Source organism: Chrysemys picta, chromosome 4 (assembly GCF_011386835.1).
Source record: "Chrysemys picta bellii isolate R12L10 chromosome 4, ASM1138683v2, whole genome shotgun sequence".
Classification (NCBI taxonomy): Eukaryota; Metazoa; Chordata; order Testudines; family Emydidae; genus Chrysemys; species Chrysemys picta.
Window position 1 is genome coordinate 145,989,667 of NC_088794.1, and position 27,770 is coordinate 146,017,436.

The 27,770-nt window shown below is 43.2% G+C and overlaps 1 protein-coding gene across 1 annotated transcript; it reads left to right on the top strand.

Moving 5' to 3' along the window:
- The first annotated feature begins 772 nt into the window (after positions 1-772).
- Positions 773-26,519, top strand: ATG14 (autophagy related 14). The gene is made up of 10 exons (XM_005295554.4): positions 773-1,024; positions 9,411-9,473; positions 9,616-9,658; positions 10,075-10,156; positions 14,088-14,325; positions 16,110-16,339; positions 16,808-16,925; positions 17,932-18,022; positions 18,128-18,213; positions 23,309-26,519. Exons 1-10 carry the CDS (start codon positions 825-827, stop codon positions 23,616-23,618), a joined length of 1,461 nt encoding a protein of 486 aa, XP_005295611.3. The 5' UTR covers positions 773-824; the 3' UTR covers positions 23,619-26,519.
- Positions 26,520-27,770: the final 1,251 nt, after the last annotated feature.

Sequence of the window (27,770 nt, forward strand, 5' to 3'; positions counted from 1 at the left end):
CCTTCCCCCATCCCCGCTTGCCCCACTCACTCCTCCCCCCACCTGCCTGTCTGCCCCACTCTCACTCCCTCTTGCCCCACTCATCCCTCCCCCATCTGCCCCATGCTCACACCCCCTTCCCCCCCCCAGTTGCCCCACTCACCCTTCCTTCTGCCTGCCTGATTCCTTCCCCGCTCCCTGCTTGCCCCACTCACTCCTCCCCCCACCTCCCTGTCTGCCCTACTCACTCCCCATCTGCTTGCCCCACTCATCCCTCCCCCCCTGCCTGCCCCACACTCACTCCCCCTCCCCCCACAGCCTGCCTGCTTGCCCCCTTCCCTCTGCCTACCTGATTCCTTTCTCCCCCCACCCCACTGCTTGCCCCACTCACTCCCCCTCCCTGCTTGCCTCCCTCCCCCTTGCCCCACTCATCCCTCCCCCCTGGCCTGCCCCACACTCACTCCCCCTCCCCCCCACAGCCTGCCTGCTTGCCCCCTTCCCTCTGCCTACCTGATTCCTTTCTCCCCCCACCCCACTGCTTGCCCCACTCACTCCCCCTCCCTGCTTGCCTCCCTCCCCCTTGCCCCACTCATCCCTCCCCCCTGGCCTGCCCCACACTCACTCCCCCTCCCCCCACAGCCTGCCTGCTTGCCCCCTTCCCTCTGCCTGCCTGATTCCTCCCCCCCTGCTTGCCCCACTCACTCCTCCCCCCCACCTGCCTGCCCCACTCTCACTCCCCCTCCCTGCCTGCTTCACGCCCCCTCCCCTCGGCCCCGCCCCCTTTTCCCAGCATGCCCGCGCTTGAAAACAAAGTCCCACGTGAGCGGCGGCGCGGCGGGCCCGTCATGGCGTCTCCCGGCGCTTGCTGGCCGCAGCCGGGCTGGCGGGGGCCCGGGGCCGGGGCGCTGGGCGAGGAGGACGCCGAGGGGCTGTACGTGGCGGTGGAGCGGTGCCCGCTGTGTAACACCACCCGCCGCCGCCTCACCTGCGCCAAGTGCGTCCGCGGCGGGGACTTCGTCTTCTTCGACGGGCGCGACTCCGAGAGGTAGCGGCGGCGCCGCGCGGCCCGGCGGGGAGATGTGGGGGGGCTGAGTTCCCTCCCTCCGGACTGGGGACATGGGGGGGCCTGAGCTCCCCCCGGACTGGGGGTTCTGAGCTCTCCCCTCCCGACCGGGGAGATGGGGGGGCGGGGTCCTGAGCTCTCCCCGTCCCGGATGGAGAGGGGGGTCCTGAGCTCTCCCCAGGTTGGGGAGATGGGCGGGGGTCCTGAGCTGCCCCCTCCAGGCCGGGGAGATGGGGAGGGTCCTGAGCTCTCCCCGGGCTGGGGAGATGGGCGGGGGGGGGGCGCTGAGCTGCCCCCTCCCGGCCAGCGACAATGGGAGGTGGGGGTCTGAGCTCCCCACGGGTCGGGAGATAGGGTTGGAGGACGTTAAGGTGCTCCTCCCCCGGCTGGGAAGATTGGGGGGGGGGTCTGGGGGCTCTTCAGCTTCCACGCCAGCTGGGATCTTGAACTTCCTTCCCCCACTCAGGAGATTTGTGGGGGAGGGGGGGTCAGAGTGGGAGGGATTGCAGAGAGATGGGGCTGTGTCCGGGGTCTTGCGTTCCTTCCTTCCGCCCGCTGCGGAGATTGTGAAACATTTGTCAACAAATGCATCTGATAACAAATGCCATGACATACCACTACGAAACTAAGACAAATGGAAATATATTTAAAAATATTCAGAGGTGGAAACAAAAGTATAGTAGCCTATTTGAAATGCACATATGTGTGGAGTTTCAAAATTCTACGGTAAACTGGTAAAATCAGACACCTTGTTTTGTGTGAGCCTTATATTTATCCCTTTCCATAGAAACTGTTCTTATCTTACATGTTTTTAAATTGTCCAAATATTGTACTGTTCACTTAAAAAAAAATTCAGACCCAATAGTTCTTTCCTGCAAAGAGCTGGCTGGATGGCAAGGTTATTTGAATAACTATTAAGGCTGCAAACAATGTTCTGGTTTAACTATGCACTTCCATAATATATTTTCAACTATTGAGGCATCCTACCTGCTACAAGATGACCATCTGAGATTCCCGAGAAATAGTCTGCACAGCACTGTCTGTCTGAAGAATTGTCCCAATTTTTGGCTTTTTTAGCTGAGGCTTCATTAGCAGCTGCTGTGTGTGATTTCTTGAACTGTTTTGGGAAGGTGGGGAACAGGTTTGTATGCTTGGGTCTTTACTTTTGGCTGAAGGATACCAAGTACATTTAATGTAAAACTGGTCAAGGAAATTAGCATCTCTTCTTAGCCGACTGATCTTAAAATCACAATCATGTCACTACTTGCCACTTGACTCAGGATGTTCTACTGACGTTTTAAATGTAAAAAATTTTCTGTAGATATTGACTCACCCAGATTTGTACTAGCGCATAATCGTATGCTGGACCTTTCATGTAGCTAAAAGTGACCCTTTCTCCAATATAACTTAAATGTAGAAAGTCCGCTTATGACCTGGTCTGCAAACTGATCCACATAATGGAACCCGTATGCCATTTAGTCGTAATGAATTCTGTGGGGCATGGGTTACAGGGAGCCCTGTGTTAACCATCTTGAAGGACTGGGGCTTTAGTCTGATCTCTGCTCTTATTAGTGTCATAGAACTACAAACTGACTATATTTTAGCTTTCCCAAAATAGATGGAAACTAACATTTCTTTAAGGCTGTGTAGGGGTTACCCACAGCTTCTGTGATTAATCTCATTTTGTGAGTCTGGAACTTAAATGGGCATTTGGGGGCTTCTATCCTTTTTCTAGCATCAAGAGTTCGACCAAGACCAGGAAACTCAGCTACAGCCTTTACTATAGAGTGATGGCTGTCCTTCCATAATTGCTAAGGCTTCAGAGGTTTATCGGATACCAGTCTCTTTGAAAGTGGCTATGAGAAACAAAGGTGGGGGGAGCCCTTTTGGATGTTCTAGAGCCAATGCTCTGATGAAAAGCCCAGCTGTCCTTTCCATTCCCATTTGATATGATGGGTGCTGAGATTTCTGCCCTAATGCTTTCTCTGGACCTTACTTGGAAGTTCCATCTTCCTCATTCATCTTTGGCCAGACAGAGTCTTATAAATTTGAGCTATGTCCTTCCAACTGCTGGAAGTGAGGAGGAGTTTTGTCTTGTCTCCTCTCCTCTCTCACTGCCTTCTAGTTGCATCTGTGGAGAGATCTCCACTACTCTACTCCTCTAGCAGCCTCCATTTTGGGGGCCGCCTTCCCTGCTGAATACCCCCAGGGTCTATGGCTGCTTGTAGCTTTACCAGACACCAGCATGACTCTCAAGTTTCACTGCTGTGCACAAGGTTCTGAGTGGCAGCTGTTCTTTAGATAAATCCAGTCTATTTACACAAACACTGAGCTCACAATCCAGGATTTGTGTAGCCATAGGGCCACCATACAACAGCTTCTTCTTAATCCATTACAGAGCATTAATGTGAATTCACCTCTGTAGCAGGAGACTGAAGGGTGTGAATGTAACTTAATAATTCTTGTCATTCTTTTTTTATTGTAAGATTAGTGGGACACCATCAACTGCAAAAAAATCACACTTTTCTGTCTGAAAATTTGTACCTACTATTGTTACAAGTAACACCTAAGGTGACTAACTGAAATATTCTAGAAAAGCCGTCTTTATTTTAGTTTCTGCAATTGAGAGCATTTTGTGGATTGTTTCTTTCATTGTTTCCTCTTTTTATTCAGTTTTTGCTGTTTGTGTGAGTCTTTCACACAGCAATGGGGTGGCGCGAGAAGAATTTTAAAAAAATGTGATCACATAAATTGGCAGAGATACTCCAGAGCAGTGCAGTCACTGGAAGTACTTTTAACTTTTTTTTTTAATTGACTAGATTTCAATTCGTGTCCCTTTTTTAGGATAACCAGCTGTCCCAATTTTATCATGACAGTCCCAATACTTGGAGCTTTTTCTTCTATAGGTACCTGTTGCCCACCACCTCCTGTCCTGATTTTTCACACTTGCTATCTGGTCACCGTAGCCTTTATTATTATTAATTTATCATCTATATTGAAGTAGTGCCTAGATTAATGTAGCACCAGCGATTTGTTCAATGCCATACAAGACACACAGATGGCCCTTGCCTTGATCCTATCAGTCCTATGCATGACCTGGGTAATTCAACTTCAGGATTACCCGTGTAATGAAAGAGAGGAGAAGTGTACCTCATACAAGCTCCAGACCTGCTTTACATGAAGTTGGTGACACTTTTCCTATTCTTTTCAACTGGAGTAGGATTGGGCCCACCGTTTGTATTGATTAAACACATTAGTGGAGATTTTGGGGGGGGGGGAAGGGCTGGTGGGGTAGAAGTTAAAAAATAAATGTATCGCTATTCATTCCAGACTGTGGAATTATTATTAGTTTTCCTATACTCTAGAGTATTTAGCATTATGAGCTATTAGTCACTTTTCATATTCCAGCACTGAGCTTCATATCATTTTAGACTGCTTTGTGCTGGAGAATATTATACACTAATTGTTAAACTATAATAAGATTGAAGTTGCTCATATGTCTGGCAAAAATTACATATAATGGTAGCTCACCCTGGAAGATAATGCTCATCCTTGATGGGAACTGTCATACCTAATTTTGAGTGTGAGTCTGAAACTCTATGTAGGTTAATTACTAAAGTGCAATCATAATTAAGACTGATGTGTCCGGAAGTCCTCCAGTAATATAAACACCACCATCCTTCTTTCCATTATTCACATAGGGCATCTTGGCATGTTTTAAATCCATGCCAACACCTTTACATTTGAGCATGGATGATTAATTTTTCTGGGAGTTAACCAGACCTGTCAATCAGATAGCTTTGCAATGCTGTTTACAGATGACAAATGCCAAAGCCAAGAATTAACTTGGGTGTCTTAAGCAAGTACACTTTCTGTAAGTCATGGTTTATGGTTAAGGCCACATTTTAGTCATGGGTATTTTTAGTAAAAGACATGGACAGGTCACAGGCAGTAAACAAAAATTCACAGCCTCTGACTTGTCCATGACTTATACTATATACAAGTACTCCTGCGGTGCTAGGAGCTGAGAGGGAGGGACATGTCACTGCTTCTGGGGAGCCTCCCAAGATAAGCGCTGCCCAAAGCCCTCACTCCTTCCCAAGCCCCTTGCCCTGAGCCCCCTCCCACACGTACCCAAACTCCTGCTGCTGTTTGGGTGGGGGGCGGTGGCCCGAGACTGCCCCGGCAGTGGCCGGTGAGGCTGGCCCAGGAACTGCCCAAGCTCCTCAGGCAGCCCCTGGGTCAGTTGCACCAGCTGCTGCAAAAGTCACAGAGGTTCTGGAAAGTCTCAGAATCCGTGACCTCCGTGACAAACTCGCAGCCTTATTTATGGTCAGATACAGTGCATGTTTGGAAGTAATGAGTGTTCCATGGTTAGAAGGAGGAAACTCAAGTAAGATAGGCCATTCTTCCATTCTGATCTGGCAGTCAATATTTATACTGTACTTGTATTCAAAATACAGTTCCTTTAATAAGCAGACAGGTCAACCAACTGACTGTTGTTTTGGAAACTAAATGATCATTGCTTTCTGGCAAAAGAGACCTTTCATTTTACACCATCTATTTGGCAGCCTAGAATGCTTGTTTGCCAGCTTGTCAAATAATCTATCATTACCTGACTTGGAAACAATAAGGGCAACGTATGTTTATTTGTTTTAAAAAAAAATTCTCTTATGACAGTAATTCTGCAGGTATTCATTTGCTATTTACTGGAAACTTACAGGCTCTGGTCGAAAATACAAAAACTGAAACATAATGAAAATTTGCATTACATTTTTTGACTGGGACAAAAAAGCTTTTTCCTTTTCTCATATTAAATATGGACTTGGTAGGTATAGTCTTCTTCCAGGATGCATGCAACAAGAGGAGAGTACATTTCCCAGTAGTTGAAGTAGAGGTAAAGAATTACATTTTGTCCACATCAGAAGTTAGTGGTATAATTAAGGAATTTAGTCATTATTAAGTAAAAAGAGTCTATTACTTATTTATTTAATACTTAGAGCCCCAATCCTATAAACCTGCACATGCTTAACTTTGCATATTTCAGTGGGACTACTTGTGCACACAAAGTTAAGCATATATGTGTGTGCATACAGGATCAGGGCCTGTAATATCTGTGGGTGCCAATCCGGGTCAGAGTTCTATTGTGCTAGGCGCCATAAAATACATACAAAAATATCTTCTTTGCCCTGAGGAAAAGTGACATACGAAGAGGGATACAATCAGATGTACACACTAATTATAAACTATGTAGGTTTTTATTATAACAAATGGATACAGTGACAGCTCTCCCTATCAATTCCCACTTTTGTCATTACTGTTGAGCACTTACCAATTAATAAGTGCTCTTTTCCAGTTGTTTCTTTCTAATGATTGCTGACTCTAGAGAAATAATTCAGAGGAACGTATACGTAGAGAGACCTGTCTGTTGATACTTGAAGCTAGAAAAACCTTCCTTTGCTTACAGATTTAATGTACAACTTTAGGTATTCTACATCTTCTCAGTTACATGTAATAGGAATATCTATAACTGTTCATTCAAAGTTACACTTGTTTCCTTCTAAACTAAAATGTTGTGTGTGTGTGTGTATATGTAACTGATTTTCTTTATATACATTAAAATTAGGAGCATATTAAAGGGATGGCACTTTGTGTTTTGAAGAAACCTGCTAAATAAATCTGTGAGAGCTCCTTGACATTACTGATGGAGTGGGTGTGGTAGTCTACAATTTTTGCTGCCTTACATTTTGTTCATTCCCCTCCTATTGTTAGTTCCCCTCTGAAGTTGGTTCCAAATACTTAACCATTTGTCTTCATTTTCCCTAAAGTGAAACACATGATTAGGGCAATGAGTTTTGTCAGATTTCCAGCACTGTTTTCCTTTTTCCATCACCTGTTAATCTAGTTACAAAAAATACAGAATTGCCATAAGCCCTCTATGCATGATTGCTGGGCAGCATGTCCTTGGACAAGTTACATTTAGTTATAGCCAAAAGTCAGAGTTACAGTAGGCCTGTATATTTCTCCAGGGTAAACATAAATCTAGTCCAATGCACCTTGTGTAATTTTTTATGATCTCTAGTAGATTGGGAATGTTCAGAAAGGATGACTGTGCTGAGTTGTGCAGGTTGAATGCCAGTAATACCACATTCCTCAAACTCATGATCTGCCTCTAGCTTCCGTAGCACCTCCCGTATTTTTCTTAGAGTATAACACGTATTTGTTTGACTAAAAATATTTCTGCTGCCATTTTACTGTGTGAGTCAGTAGGAATGCTGAATAAACTCTATCTAAACCCACAGTTACACTATATCGGTGAGCTCTCAACCCTCAGCATTTTAAAGCAAGCCTTACACAGTTCCTTTGTCTCAAATCAAATCCACGTAGTCAGGCAAAGAAACACCCCAACTTTCTAACCTGTCAAGGATTAACATGCCCTTGGTCCTTGATCCTTTGAGTGCTTAGCCTATGTTTAGACCAGGGCAGCTTTGTGAAGTGTAGGTGAGGTCTGTCACTAGCTTGGAAACCTGACTACAATGTTGGAAACAGTAACAATAATTTTTTTTTTAAAAAGCGACAAAGTGTCCTGGGGCACCTTATAGACTAACAGAAGTTTTGGAGCACAAACTTTCATGGGTGAATTTCACCCACGAAAGTTTATGCTCCGATACTTCTGTTAGTCTATAAGGTGCCACAGGACACTTAGTCTGGATCTGTAAAAAGCGACAAACACGGCTACCCCTCTGATACATAATTTTTTCCCCTCAAACTAGTAAAAAGTTGCTTTTCTACTATAAATCAATGGCTCCCAAACTGTGGTCTGTGGGCCCTAGAAAGCTGGCTGGATGCATGGTACTGGCTCCTCCCTTTGTTCCAAGAAGCCTCTGCAGGTGTCCAGATTCTTCAGTGTAAAGGCGAGGAAGAAGGCCTCTCAAGCCAGCTGGCTGTGAGAGGGTGGCATCTAAGTCTTCTGATTGGGGATAGGGCTGTGGAAGAGCAGGAGAGGAAACAGGAACCTCCCTCAGATCTGGACACATCAGTAAGAATGAAGGTGCCAGGCACCAGCAGGAGAAGAATATTTAAGGTAGAATGGAATGAGGCAGTCAGGTAGTATAGCAGGAGGAGGCTGGATACGGTGTGAGAGAAGAAGAAGAGGCCCAGGCAAACGCTTGCTTTAAAGACAGCTAATCTACACCAAGAGCTTAGTAATATTACTTTTCCATGTATGTGTTTGCTGAAGTTGCCAGAGGAATGAAATACCAACACAAGTGGGAGGAGAGGTGGCCCAGGCCACATAGAAAACTTCTGATCCTCTATGGAATTATCTTCAGATTGGAATGCTAGTGTATGGTGCCCAGTGGAGGTGTGGGGCAGGATGGGTACAATGCCAAATCAGATATCTGGGAATAAGTCCAGTATCTGCACACGAACTGAAAACTAGAGATTAAACCCCCCGCCCTCCCCCTTTTTTTTTTTAGTAACTCCCCTAGTTATTGCTCTTGCTACTCCCCTATTAACTCTCGGTTCTGTGTCTTCATGGTTGTTGTAGGCATAATATATGAAATTTTGCTTTTCATATATAGCCTTTTAATATCAGAATAGACTTGCTTAACTAATTCACTCAAGGCCTATGAAACGGTGTTCTTTTTAAGTTCAAAATTTCAGAAAGACTTTGAGTTCCATTTATATCTTAAATGACCGGAGAGTTTTTGAAATTTCTATGAGGGTTTTTTTTTTTTTAAACAAAACTTATTGCTGAGTAATAAACCTTTGAGAATAGTTGTCATTAAGGATAATGCTGACGGGGCTCGATGGCAAACTAGCAGATGTTTCTGCAGTGTATGGGTTCTGTTCATATTACAGTGTGTCCTAGGATATGTCTACACTGTAATCACTGGGTGTGTAGACCTACCCAAGCTAGCTTTAACCTAGGTAGCTGGCATACTGAAGCAGTGAAGCGACAGCAGCACATGCTTCAGAGCGGGTTGTAAGAGCCTGCCCGGAAACCTGGGTAATAATGTGGGCTCTAGCCCTGCGAGTAATTACCTAGAGTTCCAGGCGAGCTAGTACAACCCATGCTGAAGCACATGCTACTGCAGTACCCTGGCTAGCTAGATTAAAGCTAGCTCAGGTATGTCTGCATGAGCTGTGGTTGCATCTCATGGTGGCACAGTAGACCTACTCTTAGAATTCTGTAAGGTTTCATATGAATTTAGCCATAACTTCCTGAGATTAAGACAAACAATTGGGATTTAGGTGCTCTTAAACTTCAGGTCTCTTATTAATGTTTCAGATACCTTGCATTATCTCATTGTATAAAATACTTTGTTCATAACATCAGTAAACAAATTAATCTATTCTCTTACAGGTTTTTAGACAAGAAAGAGAGGTTAAAGCATCTTAAAAACAAACAGAGTGAATTCCAAAACCAGTAAGTTATAGTTTAGTTTTTGGTAGTGTTGTCATTGGTTGATTACAACAATTTTAGATAAAACATTCTCTCCAACCTCTTGTATTTGCCACATGTAATCATGACTGTCAGCTAATCTTCAATTATGATCTTTTTCCCATAGTGTTTTAAAGGCTATGGAAGGGAAAAGGATAACTGATCAGCTGGTGAGTTATTTGAAGTCTACAGTAGTTTTCTAACTCTTTGTATTCCTAGATCTTTCAGATTATTGTTTCATTTTAACTTGGAGATGGTGTTGTACTGCCTGCCTGCCTGAAAAACGTGATCCTAACAAAACTGAAATTGATTTTGGACGCACAGAATTTTCAAAACTACCAGTATTCATCATTTCTGGTTATGTATTTAGTCAGCAACCGTTTGATTTTGCCTGACTTTACTGTTGGAAGGTTCTGTTTGCTTACGGCATTCTTCTGTACAGAGATGAGACTATTTGAAATTCTTGGGATCTGACTTTGTTAAAAATATCCCAGTCCGTCTGAGTTATAGCTGTCGGTGTTGTTAATATCAAGGTGATGGATTCAATTTAGTTTTTGTCATGCAATCACTGCATGTTCTTTTTCAGAGATGGAAAATAATGTCTTGCAAGATGAGGATTGAGCAGCTGAAACAAACCATTTGCAAGGAGAATGATGAAATGACCAGAAGTAAGTAGTGTCTGTGTATCTGCCAATTGTAATACCTGTATTGTTTTGAAGAGAGAGCATCAACCAATGTAATATTGAGTTTTAGCTTAAAAGAAAAAAGTGACTTGCCAAACCCTCCCCTCTTAAACCTGATGTGTGATCTTATTTGGGAGATCAATACAGGAAGGTCTATTGGAAGTGGGGTGATCTTTGTTAATCACTTTTATGTTTGGGTTTTAATTAAAGTAGATATGTATTATTCAACGGGGGGGATGTTAAAATCCTTCTGGGGCAGCTTGAATGGAGTAAATGTTTAGCAACCTATTCCATCTTTCAGCTGTATCTCCAAGAATGGCTGCTTCCCGAGCTTGGTACTCCTGACCATTGCCACTATGATTAAGAGTATCAAACAGCTCGTGAGCTGCTCTAAATTTCGTGTAGTTATCAGTGAACATTAGCCCACATCAAGCGCCTGATTCATAGCCAAATCCTGTAGTCCTTACTTGGGTGGGACACCTCTCACTGGAGTCAAAGGGGATTTTGCCAGAGTAAAAGCTGCACTTTAGCCTTCTGTATCTTTCATTTTCATGATTTGATGCAGATGGGAGATTTGCAGTGTGTCAGGTTTCAGGAGACCGCGTGAAACACTGTTTACATTTATGAGTGCTCAGCTCAGTTTTAGTCTGCTCGAGGCTTCTCTAAATGTCTAGCTCACAGATCGTGCTCAGATTTAAAAAAACGTATTAGCATAATCACTGCTGTACTAACAACCTCATTTGCATAGTCACCCCTAAATTAGTAACTTGACACCTATTCTTGCACGCAGATCCCAGAGGATCTCATTCAGGGGGCTATTAATGAAATCTAGCTCCCATCTTGAAATCCCTCCCAGATGGAAGAGAGTCCTCACGGCCTCTTATGGAATTTGAAGTACTTTTGACCTTGGAACATGAAATTCTTCAAGCTTTCAGAAATGAACATTAATTTTCAGAGATGCTGAGCATCTGTCTCTCCCGTTGACTGTGATAGACTGGGGTGATCAGCCCCTCCGAAAATCAGACCCTAAGCTTTTAAAATATCTGCAGGGACCATCTGCCCATGAGGGGAGGTCAGGATGGCAAGTGTCGTAGGAGGCTCAAATACCTGACACGCGTTCTATGGAACAGTTACTAGTGTGGCTGTGTTTACATTGGTCAAGCAGGGCAAACATGGGACGTCATGCTAGTCTGACATAATTTGGGTGACACTTTTTAATGTTTGTATAAACCTGGCTCGGGAGGTGACAGACAGACTCATAGACTTTAAGGCCAGAAGGGACAGTCAGGATCATCTAGCCTGACCTGCACATCGCAGAGCACACAACCTCACCTACTCACTCCTGGAATAGGCCCATAACCTCTGGCTGAGTTACTGTAGTCCTCAGATCTTGATTTAAAGTCTTCAAGTTACATAGAATTCATCATTTATCAAAGCAGCAAGTGACCCAGGCCCCAAGCTGCAGAGGAAGGCGATCCCCCCTCCCTGGGTCTCTGCCAATCTGACCAGGGGGAAAATTCCTTCCTGACTCCAAATATGGCAATCAGTTAGACCCTGAGCATGTGGGTGAAACCTACCAGTCAGACACATGGGAAAGAATTCTCTGTAGTAACTCAGAGCCCTCCCCATCTAGTGTCCCATCTTTGGCCATATTTGCTAATAGCAGTTGTGGCTAGGCCATGTGCCATTGTGGGCAATCTCATCACACCATCTGCTCCATAAACTTATCAAGCTCAGTCAGATACTCCCCTTAAGTCATTATAGCTGGTCATTTTAACAACTTTTGAACATTTATATTTTTTCAATGTTGGAATAGCTAAAAAAACATTGGTACACCCCCCTCCTTCTCTCTTTCACGTCTTACTGTTGACTCTAGTGCAAGACAAAGGCTGAATTTGTAACAAGAAAGTAGCTCTCAAAATGCAGTGCACATATGTAAACGTGGAATTTTTTCTCCATCTGTTTTTATTATTATTTAAAAGGTGTGTTTGAGAGAGCTGATCTAAATTGTTATTAGAGGTTGTGTTGATGGTATGAGAATGTTTGAAGGAAACTGTCTATGGTGGTGAATAAAGATTTTCTGCACTGGTGGAGCAAAAAGTCAGTTTTCCCACAATTCAGTCAAAAGTCCATTTTTCACCATTTTGTAAAGCTGAAAGCACTCTAGACTGGATGGCCAAGTAAAGATTAATTCCATAGTTTCCAAAGATTGGACTCATTGCTTGTTTTGTGCTCTAATTTTTCTATAGGTCAGCAGTTTGAATGGTCTGTTCAGGTATTTTTGTGATGATCTTTCTACCACACAGAGAGTTTTTTAAATAATACAATGCAGCTAATTTTAGTAATAAACACCATAGGGAATCTGTTCTTTTCCCACGGTATTATCACTCCAGAATCTTCTGTGCTTCACAAGCAACATACATTATAATAAAATGATGTCAGGACTCAGTCCTGACCAAATAACTATCCTGTGCCAGGATAGCATTCCCCAAGAAACTAAGAAATGTCTCCAAAATTATTTAAATTACTAAAAAATGAATACTATGCTTCAGTATAAAGAAAACCTGGCTGATGTTATTGCTAATGAGACCATAGACACTGAAATTTATTGTCATCTGAGGGCTATTGTTTTAAATATTAAAGGCTTTTCCTTTAGTAAGCTAATTTAAACATGTCTGAGAAGCCTCTTCTTTAAAGATTGTGATAATCATCACTCAGTCGCCATCACCATATGTTTGTGAAAGCTCTTTTCTGCAGTGAATGATTTTGTTAACAGGCGTTCATGAAGTCAAGTTTCTGAGGCGTGGTGTGTCTGATTCACACGCTGAATACAGGCAGCTATAGTAATTGAGGATGCTAGCATGTTCTAATTTGACAGTATACGGTGGTGTTCAGTGCTATCCTTTGCAGTAATAAAGGCTTGTTATGTTGGGATCCACATATCCTGAGCGAGCATACACACTGTGACAAGCCAAAGAATAGGTACCAATGCAAAGGTGGATGGCACAAACTCTGAACAAAGATGTGATCCGCACTCATTTTGCATGCAGCAGTGTGCACCATTTTGGCCAGCGTCATGCTAATTTCTACATTTAATCTACATAAGTAAAAATGTTTACACTAGCTCGTTAGTTAAATTGGGAGAGCGTGACATTCCTGCTCAAAGTCCAGAAAATACTTGGACAGAAGGTATAGAAGAAGCTCAGAGTCAATTTCAATCTGTTCTTTATAGACATTTGGAAAAGTTGTACCACTGATAGGTTGTACCACTTAGCAGGGGGGAAACTGTTAAAGAATTTGAAAAATAAGCTGTCATATATCTGGTTTTCTATAAATATCAGGAAGGGATCCCCTTGCCCCTGTGTATTCTCGGGGGGTTTGGTCTCTGAAGCATCGGAGATAGGACACTGGATGGTGTAGACCAGTGCTCTAAGGTAACACGGAGCATTCTCTCTCTCACGTGTTTGGCGGGCTGGCTCCTGCTCACATGCCCAGCGTCTAACTGATCATAATATGTGGGCCCAGGAAGGAATTTTCCCCCCAGCTGAGATTGCCAGTGACTTTAGGAATTTTTCTCCTTCCTCTGCAGCATGGAGCATGGGACACATACTGGGATTATCTGGGTGTATCTCACTTAATCAATTCCTGGCCTCAGGCATTGGTGCACCTCAGTCCCTCCTATTCTCTGCCTGTGACAAATAATAGTTCAGTCTCCTGTGGGCGATAATATTTTGGTGTAATTTCGGTTGTTGGGTTAGTGCACTGGTGCTGGCTGGTGTTGGTGGCCTGTGATATACAGGAGATCAGACAAGATAATTGGGTGGTCACTTCTGGCCTTAAACTCTGACTCACCTTCCATATGAGCTACATTACATCATTCATTTTCCAAGGATAACGCCTGCTGTTATTCTCATAGACTCAGAGGGGCTTCTCAGAATTAAAGATGAGAACCAGAAGCTTTACCGCAGGGCTCAGAGGCATCAGGAGAAGAAAGAGAAGATCCAGAGACATAACCGCAAGCTCGGAGACCTGGTGGAGAAAAAAAATTACGATTTGAGAAGCCAACATGAACACTTGGCAAATCTTCGACGGTCACACATACTGGAGCTAACGTCTGTCATTTTTCCCATTGAGGAAGTGAAGACTGGCATGAGGTATGGAATACAGAATTTTTTTTTTTTTTTTTTAGGATAGAAAACTGAACACAAGTCGATAGATTTGCTTTCTAAGTATTGGTCTGTATCTTGTGGTCCTAATAAAACAAACTGGCATATTGGGGACTGTGACCGGGGTCCTAGTGGGGAGCCAGCTGTGGTCACTCAATTGGGGTGAACTGCAAAGAACGGGGCAGACAGTCCCCATAAAGCTGGTGGATATTCCAATATTCACCAAACCAGCACAAAACAACTTCTTTATTACCTTACTTAGTCCAAACAACACAGTTCCCTTAAAGTGATCCAGCCTCAGGCCCCATCCACGTACCCACTTCAAATATGATGAAAAATTCTGTAAATCTTATTTCATCATATAAAAGAAAAGGTTCTACCAATCCCAAAGGATCAGACACATTACCGCCCAGGTTACTGAATATTCCACATCTTACCCAAATACACGCTTACAGACAATTCTTATTAACTAAACTAAAATTTATTAAAAAACGAGAGAGAGAGAGAGAGAGAGAGTATGGCTAAAAGATCAATATACCTACAGACATGAGTTCAATCCATTGGGGGTGCAGATTCAAAGCAGAGATGGTGAGCTTTGTAGTTGCAAAGAGTTCTGAAATAGTTTATAGGTTATAGTCCAATTTCCAAATCTCTCATTCAGGGCATACCAGCATAACTGGGACCTCAGTCTTGCGACTCAAACTTCCCCTGATGAAGTCTAAGCAGATCTGAGATTACAGAATCAGGACCCCAGGATCTTTTATACAATTTCATGTCTTTTGACAAGTTGGAATTCCTCAGGGAACAAAAATTAATTGACTTTGAAGGAGGTCCATCACCGGTATTTAGCTAGACGAATTAACATAAGGCCATTTGCTTATTCCTCCACCATTCACAGTACGTCAAAGAGAGATGAATACTGAGATATCCCGTGTTTACAATTCATTTACACGATAGGATGTTCTTTTGACCTCTGATTATCAGAATACAGCATAGACAGGAACTGTTGATTACATTGTCCACCCTACTCATACATATGTAAATACACAAAACCACAAACATTATCTCCCCACATGTCTTTTTGAGGGTTATTTGTTTTGCAGGATGTTTAACCCTTTCTAGCCATGCATCACAGGAACATAAATAGTAAGTGGATTGTACACTTCATTTTAACACTATTTTCTAACATTACATTCTAAACGTCTTTCTTTTCCGAAAAAAACTTATTGTATATTTTAATACTTGTCCAGTTATGAACGCTTCGCCCCTTAGTAGGAAGTCATCACATAGGCCCCAACTCAGCAAGGTATTTAAGCATGTGCCCAAAGGACATGAATAGTTCCATCAATGAGAGGACCCATGTAATTAGTCCGGCAAGTACTTAAGTGACATGCTGAACTGGAGGCATGGGCTGGGCTGCGGAATGGCCAGGGCAGCCTTTGCAAAGCTGGCCGCTACAAGTTCCCATGTTCACCCAAAGAGTTTGACTGTGTTTGTTGCAGTAATCTGTTGAACAAAATAAGGAAAGTTGAAACTGTGTAAAAGGAAACGTTATTGAGCGATCAAATAAAACATACTGGAAGATTTAAATAAACAAAAAACTGGGATCTTTGATCAGAAGATGCAAGGAAAAGTTATCCTGGCAGTAGAGATTTTTTGCAAGTTATTGTTTCAGGAATTTTGCTGTCTTTGATATGTGGCTAAATGGCTGCCAAACCCATTGCCTGTATTAAAGGGCTCTACAAACCCTGTGTAACAATGTGTTTTTTCAGAGACCCTGCAGATGTTTCTTCTGAGTGTGACAATGCCATGACCTCTAGCACTGTGAGCAAGCTTGCAGAAGCCAGGAGAACTACGTATCTCTCTGGGAGATGGGTGTGTGATGACCACAATGGGGACACCAGCATCAGCATTGCAGGGCCTTGGATAAGTCTTCCTAATAATGGAGACTATTCAGCTTATTACAATTGGGTGGAAGAGAAAAAAACTACACAAGGACCAGGTAAGAAGCAAAGTCTTATTGACTTTCTCAGTGATCTGGCTCAGTCTGTAGAACTTTAAGTTGTGCAGCCAGCAGAAGGCACTTCAGGACTGAGACCTCCCCAGATTGTTTTGTGCAGATTTGTAGCTGCAAATGAGCTGTTTCACCTTAGTCCTAAAGAGATGAAGGATTGCTCATAAAGGGATCAAATCTTTGTAATTCTCGTCTGGTGGGGAGACACTAGTGAGATACGTCATAGAAGAAAAGCAATATCAGTTGTTGTTAACGTGGTTTACATGCTGTAGAACAATTGTAACGATTCCAAGAATTACTGTTTTCTACCAACTCCTGGCAGCCTTGTTGTGACCGAGAGTTGGATTCCCGAGGTTCTGAATACCCATAAATGACACTGTCTTGGGTCTGTTTCATTAACAGATCAACCTGGATATGATTAAAGCCATATTGGAATGATTTCTTGATTTCTTTTAGATATGGAGCATAATAATCCTGCCTATACCATCAGTGCTGCATTGTGCTATGCAACTCAACTCGTTAACATTTTGTCTCATATACTTGATGTAAATCTTCCCAAGAAGTTGTGTAACAGGCAAGTAGTTCCACATTTTTAAGAAGCTGAATCCCTGACTACTTTAGACCTGACATTAGTTCACTCTTGTTCTGTGAGTATATCCTACAGGAAGCTGTTACCTGGGCTGGCTGGTTTGTAATGGCTTTATGTTTACATTTTTGTGCAACTTTTACTTGTCTTTGGGAGGGTAATAGGAGCTTGGAGCCCAGTTAATGTTTTTGAGAGCCCAGAGTTTTTGGGATAGGTCGGATTTGCAGCTTTTCACTACAAGCATTCAGTGACTTCAATTTAGGAATGAAATATGACATAGAATTAATATAGTACTTCTCATCCTAAAGGAACCCACAGAGCTTCAGTTCTATGGCCCAATTCAACAACTTAGTCATGTGACTCAGTACTAGTCATGCTGAGAAAGGGCTGCAGCATGGAGCTGGATAATACGCACTGCCCCACTACAATGCAGCCATCTCTGGGGTGGGGAGCCAAACCAATGGGAAGCACTATGCAAACTCCACATTTTTTCAAAAGTGCCATTGAGTCTTTAATGTCTGTGCAGAGCAGATGGGCTCCATATCCAGCAGACTGTATGGAGTTCAGTTTATCTACCTAGGCCGGTGAGGGCCCAGTCAACCCTGCAGAGGTCTGAACCAAAAGCTACAGAGACGTTTTCAGTATTTAAAGCTAGAGGTTTAGGCTGCTAAGAGAAATGGGCCTTTCTGTTGTCCTAACTTACCCCTATTGAAGCCAATGGCAGTATTCACTGGAATAAGCTGGGCAGAATCTGGCCCCCAATGGGTGTTGTCTGGTAAAAAATAGTGAGCTTGCAAGGTGAGGATGTGTGTTCTCACAAATGCTCTAGACACTGGTGCTATGATTGATTTAAACAAATGTTTAACATGGGGGTGTTTATGTGTACGCATATGGTGATAAGCCAAGGCAGAGTGCTATGAAATAAAGATCAAGTTCCTGACTCAAAACAATATGAACAGCTTTTCAGTTTGTGTGTGTTTTCTTTTTTTAACAGTGAGTTCTGTAGCGAGAACCTCAGCAGGCGGAAGTTTACTCGGGCAGTGAAGAAGCTGAATGCCAATATCCTTTATCTTTGTTTTTCTCAGGTCGGGTGAATACATATTTAGATTCTTTGAATATATTTTAAAATAACTGGAGTTATAAGGATCCTCCAGTAACTAGTTTTTTTTCCTCTCTCTCCCTTTTTCTAGCATGTAAATTTAGATTTATTGCATCCACTACATACGCTCAGGAACCTTATGTACCTGGTCAGTCCAGACACTGAAAACTTGGGCAGGTAAATAGATGGAACATTTGTGTCTTGTCTCCGTAATGTAGAATTTCTTTTTAAATTCGAAAGGTTTGACTTATCATGGTTAGTATCACTAGAAGGGGCCGTGTGCTGTGGCTGGCAGTTGGAAGCTGTGAGGTTCAAAGGAAGGTCTGAAGGCTAGAAGCCTCTGGTAATTGGCTGAGCCTTAATCAGTGGGCGGGGCATTCACCCAGGCCAGGGCTTTATAAAGCAGCGCACAAGCGACCAGGGAGCTTTTGCGACCAGGGGCTGCTAACGGGGAGTTTTGGAAGGGGAGCAGGAAGGGAGCGTGGGTCCCTTGCCGGTTCTATCTTATACCCTTTATTCCCCTTAAAACCTATAGCCCAAACTACATTCAAAACTTCTTGCTTTAAACAACCCCTTCATTAACTAGGAGACAATGCAGGCAGAAGCCCAGCTGCAGAGTGGGGGCTATCCAGTTTATTGCACTGAGTGTAGCATGTATGATTACCTGCCCCGTGGGCGGGTGGCGTATCTGTGCATTCGGTGCAAGGAGCTCCTGGCCCTCAGAGACCACGTACGGACTCTGGAGGCAAGGGTGGCAGAACTGGAGGAGCTAAGGGAGGCAGAGAGGTATGTTGATGAGGCTTTCCGGGACACTGTAGAATTGTCCCACCTCCGGTCAGACAGCCCCTGCGCTGTTGAGGAGGATGAAAAGCCCAGGGAAGCAGAGCAGTCAACGGGAGCAGAGGAAAACCTTCCCATAGTTGGGACCCTCCTTCCAGACGGTGCTGGGGTTGCCTCTTTCACTGAGGTTACCTCTCCAGGGGAGGGAACTCCAGTTGCTAGGAAAAGGCAGGTATTAGTATTGGGAGATTCAATCATTAGAAACGTAGATAGCTGGGTTTGTGATGACCGGGAGAACCGTATGGTGACTTGCCTGCCTGGTGCGAAGGTTGCAGATCTCTCGAGGCATCTAGACAGACTTATGTGTAGTGCTGGGGAGGAGCCGGTGGTTGTGATACATGTAGGTACCAATGACATAGGGAAGGGAGGAGAGATGTCCTGGAGGCCAAATTTAGGCTGCTAGGGAAGAGACTGAAACCCAGACCTCTATGGTGGCATTCTCAGGAATGCTCCCAGTTCCACGCGCAGGGCCAGGTAGGCAGGCAGAGCTTCAGAGTCTCAATGCGTGGATGAGACGATGGTGTAGAGAGGAGGGATTTACATTCATTAGGAACTGGGGAAACTTCTGGAATGGGGGGAGCCTATACAGGAAGGATGGGCTCCACCTAAACCAAAGTGGAACCAGACTGCTGGCACTAAACATTAAAAAGGTTGTAGAGCAGTTTTTAAACTAGGAGATGGGGGAAAGCCAACTGCTGCAGAGGAGCATGTGGATCGGACAGAGACTTCTCTTAGGGGAGAGTCTAATGATAGAGAATCTCCAGGTTACAGTCAGAAGCAGAGGATGGAAGAGGATAAAGTAGGGGCCAGATCAGATGATAAACATTCACATAAAAAAGAATCTGATACATCAGAAAAGGGCAGACAAATAAACAGTGACAAGTTTTTAAAGTTCTTGTACACAAATGCTAGAAGTCTAAATAATAAGATGGGTGAACGAGAGTGCCTTGTGATAAAGGAGGATATTGATATAATAGGCATCACAGAAACCTGGTGGACTGAGAGCAATCAATGGGACACAGTCATTCCGGGGTACAAAATATATCGGAAGGACAGAACAGGTGTTGCGGGGGGGGGGAGTGGCACCATATGTGAAAGAAAATGTACAATCAAATGAAGTAAAAATCTTAAGCAAATCCGCATGTTCCATAGAATCTCTATGGATAGAAATGTCATGCTCTAATAAGAATATAACATTAGGGATCTATTATCGACCACCTGACCAGGACGGTGATAGTGATGATGAAATGCTAAGGGAATTAGAGAGGCTATCAAAATTAAGAACTCAATAATAGTGGGGGATTTCAATTATCCCCATATTGACTGGGAACATTTCACTTCAGGATGAAATGCAGAGATAAAATTTCTCGATACTTTAAATAACTGCTTCATGGAGCAGCTGGTACGGGAACCCGCAAGGGGAGAGGCAACTCTAGATTTAGTCCTGAGTGGAGCGCAGGAGCTGGTCCAAGAGGTAACTATAGCAGGACCGCTTGGAAATAGTGACCATAATACAATAGCATTCAACATCCCTGTGGTGGGAAGAACATCTCAACAGCCCAACACTGTGGCATTTAATTTCAAAAGGGGGAACTATGCAAAAATGAGGGGGTTAGTTAAACAGAAGTTAAAAGGTACAGTGACTAAAGTGAAATCCCTGCAAGCTGCATGGGCGCTTTTTAAAGACACCATAATAGAGGCCCAACTTCAATGTATACCCCAAATTAAGAAACACAGTAAAAGAACTAAAAAAGAGCCACCGTGGCTTAACAACCATGTAAAAGAAGCAGTGAGATAAAAAGACTTCCTTTCAAAAGTGGAAGTCAAATCCTAGTGAGGCAAATAGAAAGGAGCATAAACACTGCCAAATTAAGTGCAAGAATGTAATAAGAAAAGCCAAAGAGGAGTTTGAAGAATGGCTAGCCAAAAACTCCAAAGGTAATAACAAAATGTTTAAGTACATCAGAAGCAGGAAGCCTGCTAAACAACTAGTGGGGCCCCTTGATGATTGAGATACAAAAGGAGCGCTTAAAGACGATAAAGTCATTGCGGAGAAACTAAATGGATTCTTTGCTTCAGTCTTCACGGCTGAGGATGTTAGGGAGATTCCCAAACCTGAACTGGCTTTTGTAGGTGACAAATCTGAGGAACTGTCACGGATTGAAGTGTCACTAGAGGAGGTTTTGGAATTAATTGATAAACTTAACATTAACAAGTCACCGGGACCAGATGGCATTCACCCAAGAGTTCTGAAAGAACTCAAATGTGAAGTTGCGGAACTGTTAACTAAGGTTTGTAACCTGTCCTTTAAATCGGCTTCTGTACCCAATGACTGGAAGTTAGCTAATGTAACGCCAATATTTAAAAAGGGCTCTAGAGGTGATCCCGGCAATTACAGACTGGTAAGTCTAACGTCTGTACCGGGCAAATTAGTCGAAACAATAGTTAGGAATAAAATTATCAGACACATAGAAAAACATAAACTGTTGAGCAATAGTCAACATGGTTTCTGTAAAGGGAAATCGTGTCTTACTAATCTATTAGAATTCTTTGAAGGGTCAACAAACATGTAGACAAGGGGGATCCAGTGGACATAGTGTACTTAGATTTCCAGAAAGCCTTTGACAAGGTCCCTCACCAAAGGCTCTTATGTAAATTAAGCTGCCATGGGATAAAAGGGAAGGTCCTTTCATGGATTGAGAACCGGTTAAAAGACAGGGAACAAAGGGTAGGAATTAATGGTAAATTCTCAGAATGGAGAGGGGTAACTAGTGGTGTTCCCCAAGGGTCAGTCCTCGGACCGATCCTATTCAACTTATTCATAAATGATTTGGAGAAAGGGGTAAACAGTGAGGTGGCAAAGCTTGCAGATGATACTAAACTGCTCAAGATAGTTAAGTCCAAAGCAGACTGTGAAGAACTTCAAAAAGATCTCACAAAACTAAGTGATTGGGCAACAAAATGGCAAATGAAATTTAATGTGGATAAATGTAAAGTAATGCACATTGGAAAAAATAACCCCAACTATACATAGAATATGATGGGGGCTAATTTAGCTACAACAAGTCAGGAAAAAGATCTTGGAGTCATCGTGGATAGTTCTCTGAAAATGTCCACGCAGTGTGCAGAGGCGGTCAAAAAAGCAAACAGGATGTTAGGAATCATTAAAAAGGGGATAGAGAATAAGACTGAGAATATATTATTGCCCTTATATAAATCGATGGTATGCCCTCATCTCGAATACTGCGTACAGATGTGGTCTCCTCATCTCAAAAAAGATATACTGGCACTAGAAAAGGTTCAGAAAAGGGTAACTAAAATGATTAGGGGTTTGGAACGGGTCCCATATGAGGAGAGATTAAAGAGGCTAGGACTATTCAGCTTGGAAAAGAGGAGACTAAGGGGGAATATGATAGAGGTATATAAAATCATGAGTGATGTGGAGAAAGTGGATAAGGAAAAGTTATTTACTTATTCCCAAAATACAAGAACTAGGGGTCATCAAATGAAATTAATAGGCAGCAGGTTTAAAACAAAAGGAAGTTCTTCACGCAGCGCACAGTCAACTTGTGGAACTCCTTACCTGAGAAGGTTGTGAAGGCTAGGACTATAACAGAGTTTAAAAGAGAACTGGATAAATTCATGGAGGTTAAGTCCATTAATGGCTATTAGCCAGGACGGGTAAGGAATGGTGTCCCTAGCCTCTGTCTGTCAGAGGGTGGAGATGAATGGCAGGAGAGAGATCACTTGATCATTGCCTGTTAGGTTCACTCCCTCTGGGGCACCTGGCATTGGCCACTGTCGGTAGACAAGATACTGGGCTAGATGGACCTTTGGTCTGACCCGGTCCGGCCTTTCTTATGTTCTTATAAGATGGGGGCAGAAAATAAACCCATGCTTCTTGCGTGGCCACACGGAACAGTACAATCAGGCTGAGCAAATACATTTATAAATACGGGCTCCTGAGTTCCACCTATGAGTTTGTCCTAGTTCTTGTACAAGGTGGAGATCTACAGTGGGTAATTTCATATCGGACACATCCCAGTATATTTAATTTTATACTGAGCTAGCTTTAAAAATTAAAACCGGCTGTTCTGTAGCAGTCAGAGACTTCCACCGTCATGGCTGTTGGTGAATAATTACTCTGCAGGTTTTTTAATGTTTCAGAGTCCAAAGCAGAGCACTGTTAGCAATTCCTCCCTCTTCATTGCTCTGTAGACCAAAACTTAAATATCACATACCATTTCCTCAGCATACACTGTCATCACTGAGTATTTCTCTCAGCCAACTAATAAAGAGACATGGTAACCATGTAATATAGCTGATATACACTCTTACTTGGCCGTGATCTGCTTCCCAATGTACCCAAGATGTAGTTCCGCTGCTGTTTTCCACTGTGGGGGCTGATGGGATTGTGTCGATGCATTCACAGGTCTGGGCCATTTGAAATAAGTGCTGATCTCGAAGACTCCATGGAGTTTGTGGATCCCGGTGCTGCTGGTGAAACGGATGAGAGCGGAGACGAGCACGTCAGCGATGAAGAGACTGACCTAGGGACAGACTGGGAGAACCTGCCAAGCCCTAGATTCTGCGATATCCCCTCTCAGCCGGCAGAGCTGTCACAGAGCCAGAGCACGCAGGCCTCCCAGGCTAACGCCAGCAGCAGCGCAGGCGGAATGATCTCTTCTGCTGCGGCCTCTGTGACATCCTGGCTCAAGGCGTACACTGGACACCGCTACTGAGCGCCTAGGCGGGGTCCCAGGCCTCGCGGAAGGAATCTCCCCCAGCAATGCTGTAGTAACCCTCACACGCTGAGTTAAGTAGGGCCTGGAGCGCAAACGGTCAGACTTTAATTTTGTAAGCCGGAAGAACCTTTTTATTTACCCAAGATGACGGTGATGGTGACATTTTGTAAATTAGCTGGATCTACACTTCTGACTTATTCCATAAGGGCACTTGCTGCCTCTGAATTCTGTCTACATTGTTGAATAGTGAAGAAAAAGGACCCTGCAGCACTGTCCAGATTTTTACTTCCTAAAGTAGATTTGGAATACTTGGATCAGGGGCAAGGATGGGGAGAAAGCTGCTAAAAATTCAGACGGGACAGTGGTGCGCAAACACATGATTCACATTTGGTTAAACTCCCACCAGGGTTTTGTTTGTGTGTGTTTAGATCTGTGTCACATAACGCATAGAAAACTTACAGCACAACTGTACATTTCAGAATCTTTTTGCTCATTCAGGATATGAACATTTTTAACGTGGTTTTTTGTCTTTGTTGCCATATTTTTAATAGAAAGCAGCCTGGATGGTGACTTACGAAGCGGATTGCTTTGTTTAAAATTGGGTTGTGGGTTATGCTCTTCTGGTAGAAAGCTGGTTCATTTCACGCTGTTTTCATTAGCAGGTTGTCTAAAAGTTTCATGTTGTGCTGTTCAAAGCACCCAGGGTTTGTAATATTAATACCACACACACCAAAGAAACACTGGACATTCTTTTCACTGGACCCACATTCACCAATACAGAAGGATGACATTGCTGCAATAATACCCATCGATTACAACATCGCCATGGTCTCAGTTTTCACTTCAAGCTAGTTTAATGAAGTTGTGTGTTCTCCACGCTACGTGCATTTGAAAAGCTATTTTATTTTGTATTTATAGTGCGGGGTTTTCTTGCTCACTAAATACTGAGAAGTCCATTTCACTGCAGAAATGCTTATGGTGCAGTCAGCCTGCTTGTAAAACCACAGGAAGGTGTGGTACGGGCAGATGCTTTCATTAGCAAGCACCCCTCTGCAGCCTCCTGCCTTGCAGATACGTATTACGTTGCTTACAAATGTTTTTTCTCAGCGAGGCTTCAGAAACACATGGTTTACATTTTATCCAGCTGAGATGATTTTACTTCATCATGGGGTAAATGGCATAAACACATGTCCCCCTCGCGTTCCCCTCAAATGGAAGATCTCAGCCATTCTACCTTCTTGGTCTCTTATGGTGACACTTCTGTTCCTGTACAAACAGTGGGTGTTAGATTGCGATGAGCTAATGCTTATGTGGGATTACTTCGTCATCGCTGTGCGTGTGCACTCGTCAGAGGTTGGCTCTGGGGCTTGCTCACCTCACTCTTCCTTTCCCTCTGTAGTGATTTTTCTTCTAGCCAGAAGAATGAGATGTGTGACTTCCTGAGTGCTGGCTCACATCGCTCCAGCAAGGAGTACTGGAAGAAGGGCAACTTGTAATACTTCCACGCAGGTTTACACACGGTGACGGGCCCTTTTACCGAAGGGCATCACTCACAAGCTCTTCTCTCTCCCTTTTCCCTCTTCTGTATGGCAGCTCTTTCCACGTGGCCTCAGGGGTGAGGATGTGACAAGGAACCCTGGGGGGATATGGGTTTCCTTTTATTTTTTCCTACCTTGTAACTTGGGGGATTTTTTTTTTTTTTTTAAACCAAAGACCCTTAAATCCATAATGTTGGAACGTAAACTTTTAGATGGGATTGATCCTCAGTCCATACAACTGCTTTGGTTGAAACCCAAGACTTGGGTTCATTTTGGGAAAGGGAACAGTTGAGTTAATAGAATAGTCAAGAATCCTGGTCTAATATAGTCTGAATTAAGACTGCCAGGTCCCTAGAGACTCCTAGTGAGGATAAGATTAGAACTCTGTCCAAGGACGGGGGAAGCTAGGGTTCCGTTACTGTTTAAGTAAAGGCACTTTACTAGTTGCAACCGATCAGATCCCTTGGTGTGTGTGAGCAACCAGCGCGTGCTCACAAGTACTGTATTTCGGGCTCTTCGTGTCACTTCTGATACTACTCGGTTCTCCATTTATTTTGCACTCGACCCCGCCATGTAAATATCCTTTTCTGTACACATTTCTACCACCATTTTATGTGCTACTTATTAAAACTCTTTTCATGTAAATGCAAGAACCATCATTCACTTTTATACACTAAAATTAATTAGGTACTTGACAAAAAAATCTTTAAGCCATAGACCGTCATAAACATCATGTTTTCCGTATTTTAAAATAATTTCTTTGCAAACATGTCATTTCACTCAAAGTGCGCAAAGGCACCAAAAGATTGTTAAAATGAGATGGGATACAATATCTTTTCAAGAAATGCTTTTGTAACAGAATGCAGAATTTTTTTCTTAAAAAAAAAAATGAAAAGAAAAAAAAGTGTTTTGCACGTATGTAGTTTGGGGGGTGGGGGATGGTATGTGTCCAAAACTTGAGTGCACTTGACTGGATTAGTTTATAGATCGACTGTTTGTTTTTTCCAGGGGTCGTGAGGGGGAAAACACCCTTCAATTATGCATATTCTATTTGAAGGCAGCCAATGGAGAATTTATTAAATGATTTACGGTAGCATCAATGCAGGAATTTCCATTTAGGCCATGATTTTTGAAAGCAACTAGTGATCTTAAGTGCCCAACCCAAGATTTTTAGGGACAGGGCTGAGAACCCACCAGCTGAAAACCAGGCCCCTTTCAGGTGTCTCAAATTGGGCACCTAAAAATCACTAGTCATTTTTGAAAAGCTGGGCCTTCCTCTGCAACTTCCAAACTGGTGTAACTAAACACAAATGTTTTATCTAAATTTTATTGTATTACTGCAATAAATCTTTAACAGTCATTTTCCAAAGGTGTATTTTTTTTTTTAATTTGTGTGTTTTGTTCATAAATATGGGTAAAGAGCATCAGTGTTTATAGAATTTAAATGTACCTTATGCACTTGGGTCAGGTCTATCGTAGAAATGGTTTGCTGGTATAGCTAGAGTGGCAAACCCCTCCTAGTGTAGACACAGTTATATTGGCAAAAAAGTGCTTCTATTGGTATAGCCTACTGACGAGCAAAATGTGCTATCCTGCCAGAAGCACTTTTTTGCCAGTTTAATTTTGTCTACACTGAGGCTCTGGTATAAAAATGTTGCCAAGAAAAAAACTCCTCCCTAGTTGACACTACTATTCTGGGAAGTTTCTCATGTAGGCCTGGTTTTGATCTGCTATCTTACATGTTGGGTAAATATGTCACATTGCCAATTGCTGTTCATGAATGTTTATTTTCTTTTCATCCATGAGAATACTTCCTTATATTACCAGGTAACTTGAAGCAGATACTCTTTGTATAGGTACCTTTTTAAATTACATTTATTGTTACTATGCTAACATGTAAAGCCCCAACTGTGATAGGGGCTGCATTATGCTAGAATCAGCATAAGCAGAGAGAACTGGTCCCTGCCATTGAGCGGTTATAGTTTAGATTGGTGGACTATCCCAATGTGAAAATTACTGGAGTCAAAGGTGAGTCTAAAGATTAGCTCGGCCCAGTTCAGGTTTTCTTTATCTGTGACTGACAAGAAAGACCAACATCCATCAGCTTCCATCTTCTCCAACCCCAAGAAGCTGATTGAGTAAGAACAAAGCTGGCACCAAAGTTCCTGGCTGCATGTTGCCGCAAGGCAGTGCTGTCACAGGTCAGTAACTCGCCATAAAAACCTTAGGGAGGGGTGTCTGAGACAGAACTGAACCAGAAATGCCTGACGGCCAGTCCCAGCTTTGAGGTGCCTGGTTCCGTGAATGGGTGCATTGTTGCTAATCAGTAAGGGTTGCACTCTTACTGTTCCAGCATTTTGTTTGTAATCGCACCTGTGATGCCCTGGGTGCGTTCCAGCCATCCAAAGAGGGATAGTCCCTGCTCCCGTGAACAGGACAGGCTGGTAACTCAAGGAACTCAAAAGGCAACTGGCTACAGCTTGATTCACTACAACAGTGGTGTTTGCAAGAGGGACTTACAAGTGGAGAGGGCAGGGGCCTTACAGGTGAGCTTACACTGGGGTGGTGCCATTCATAGGTGACCATGTGACTGAATGTATGGAAGTGGTTG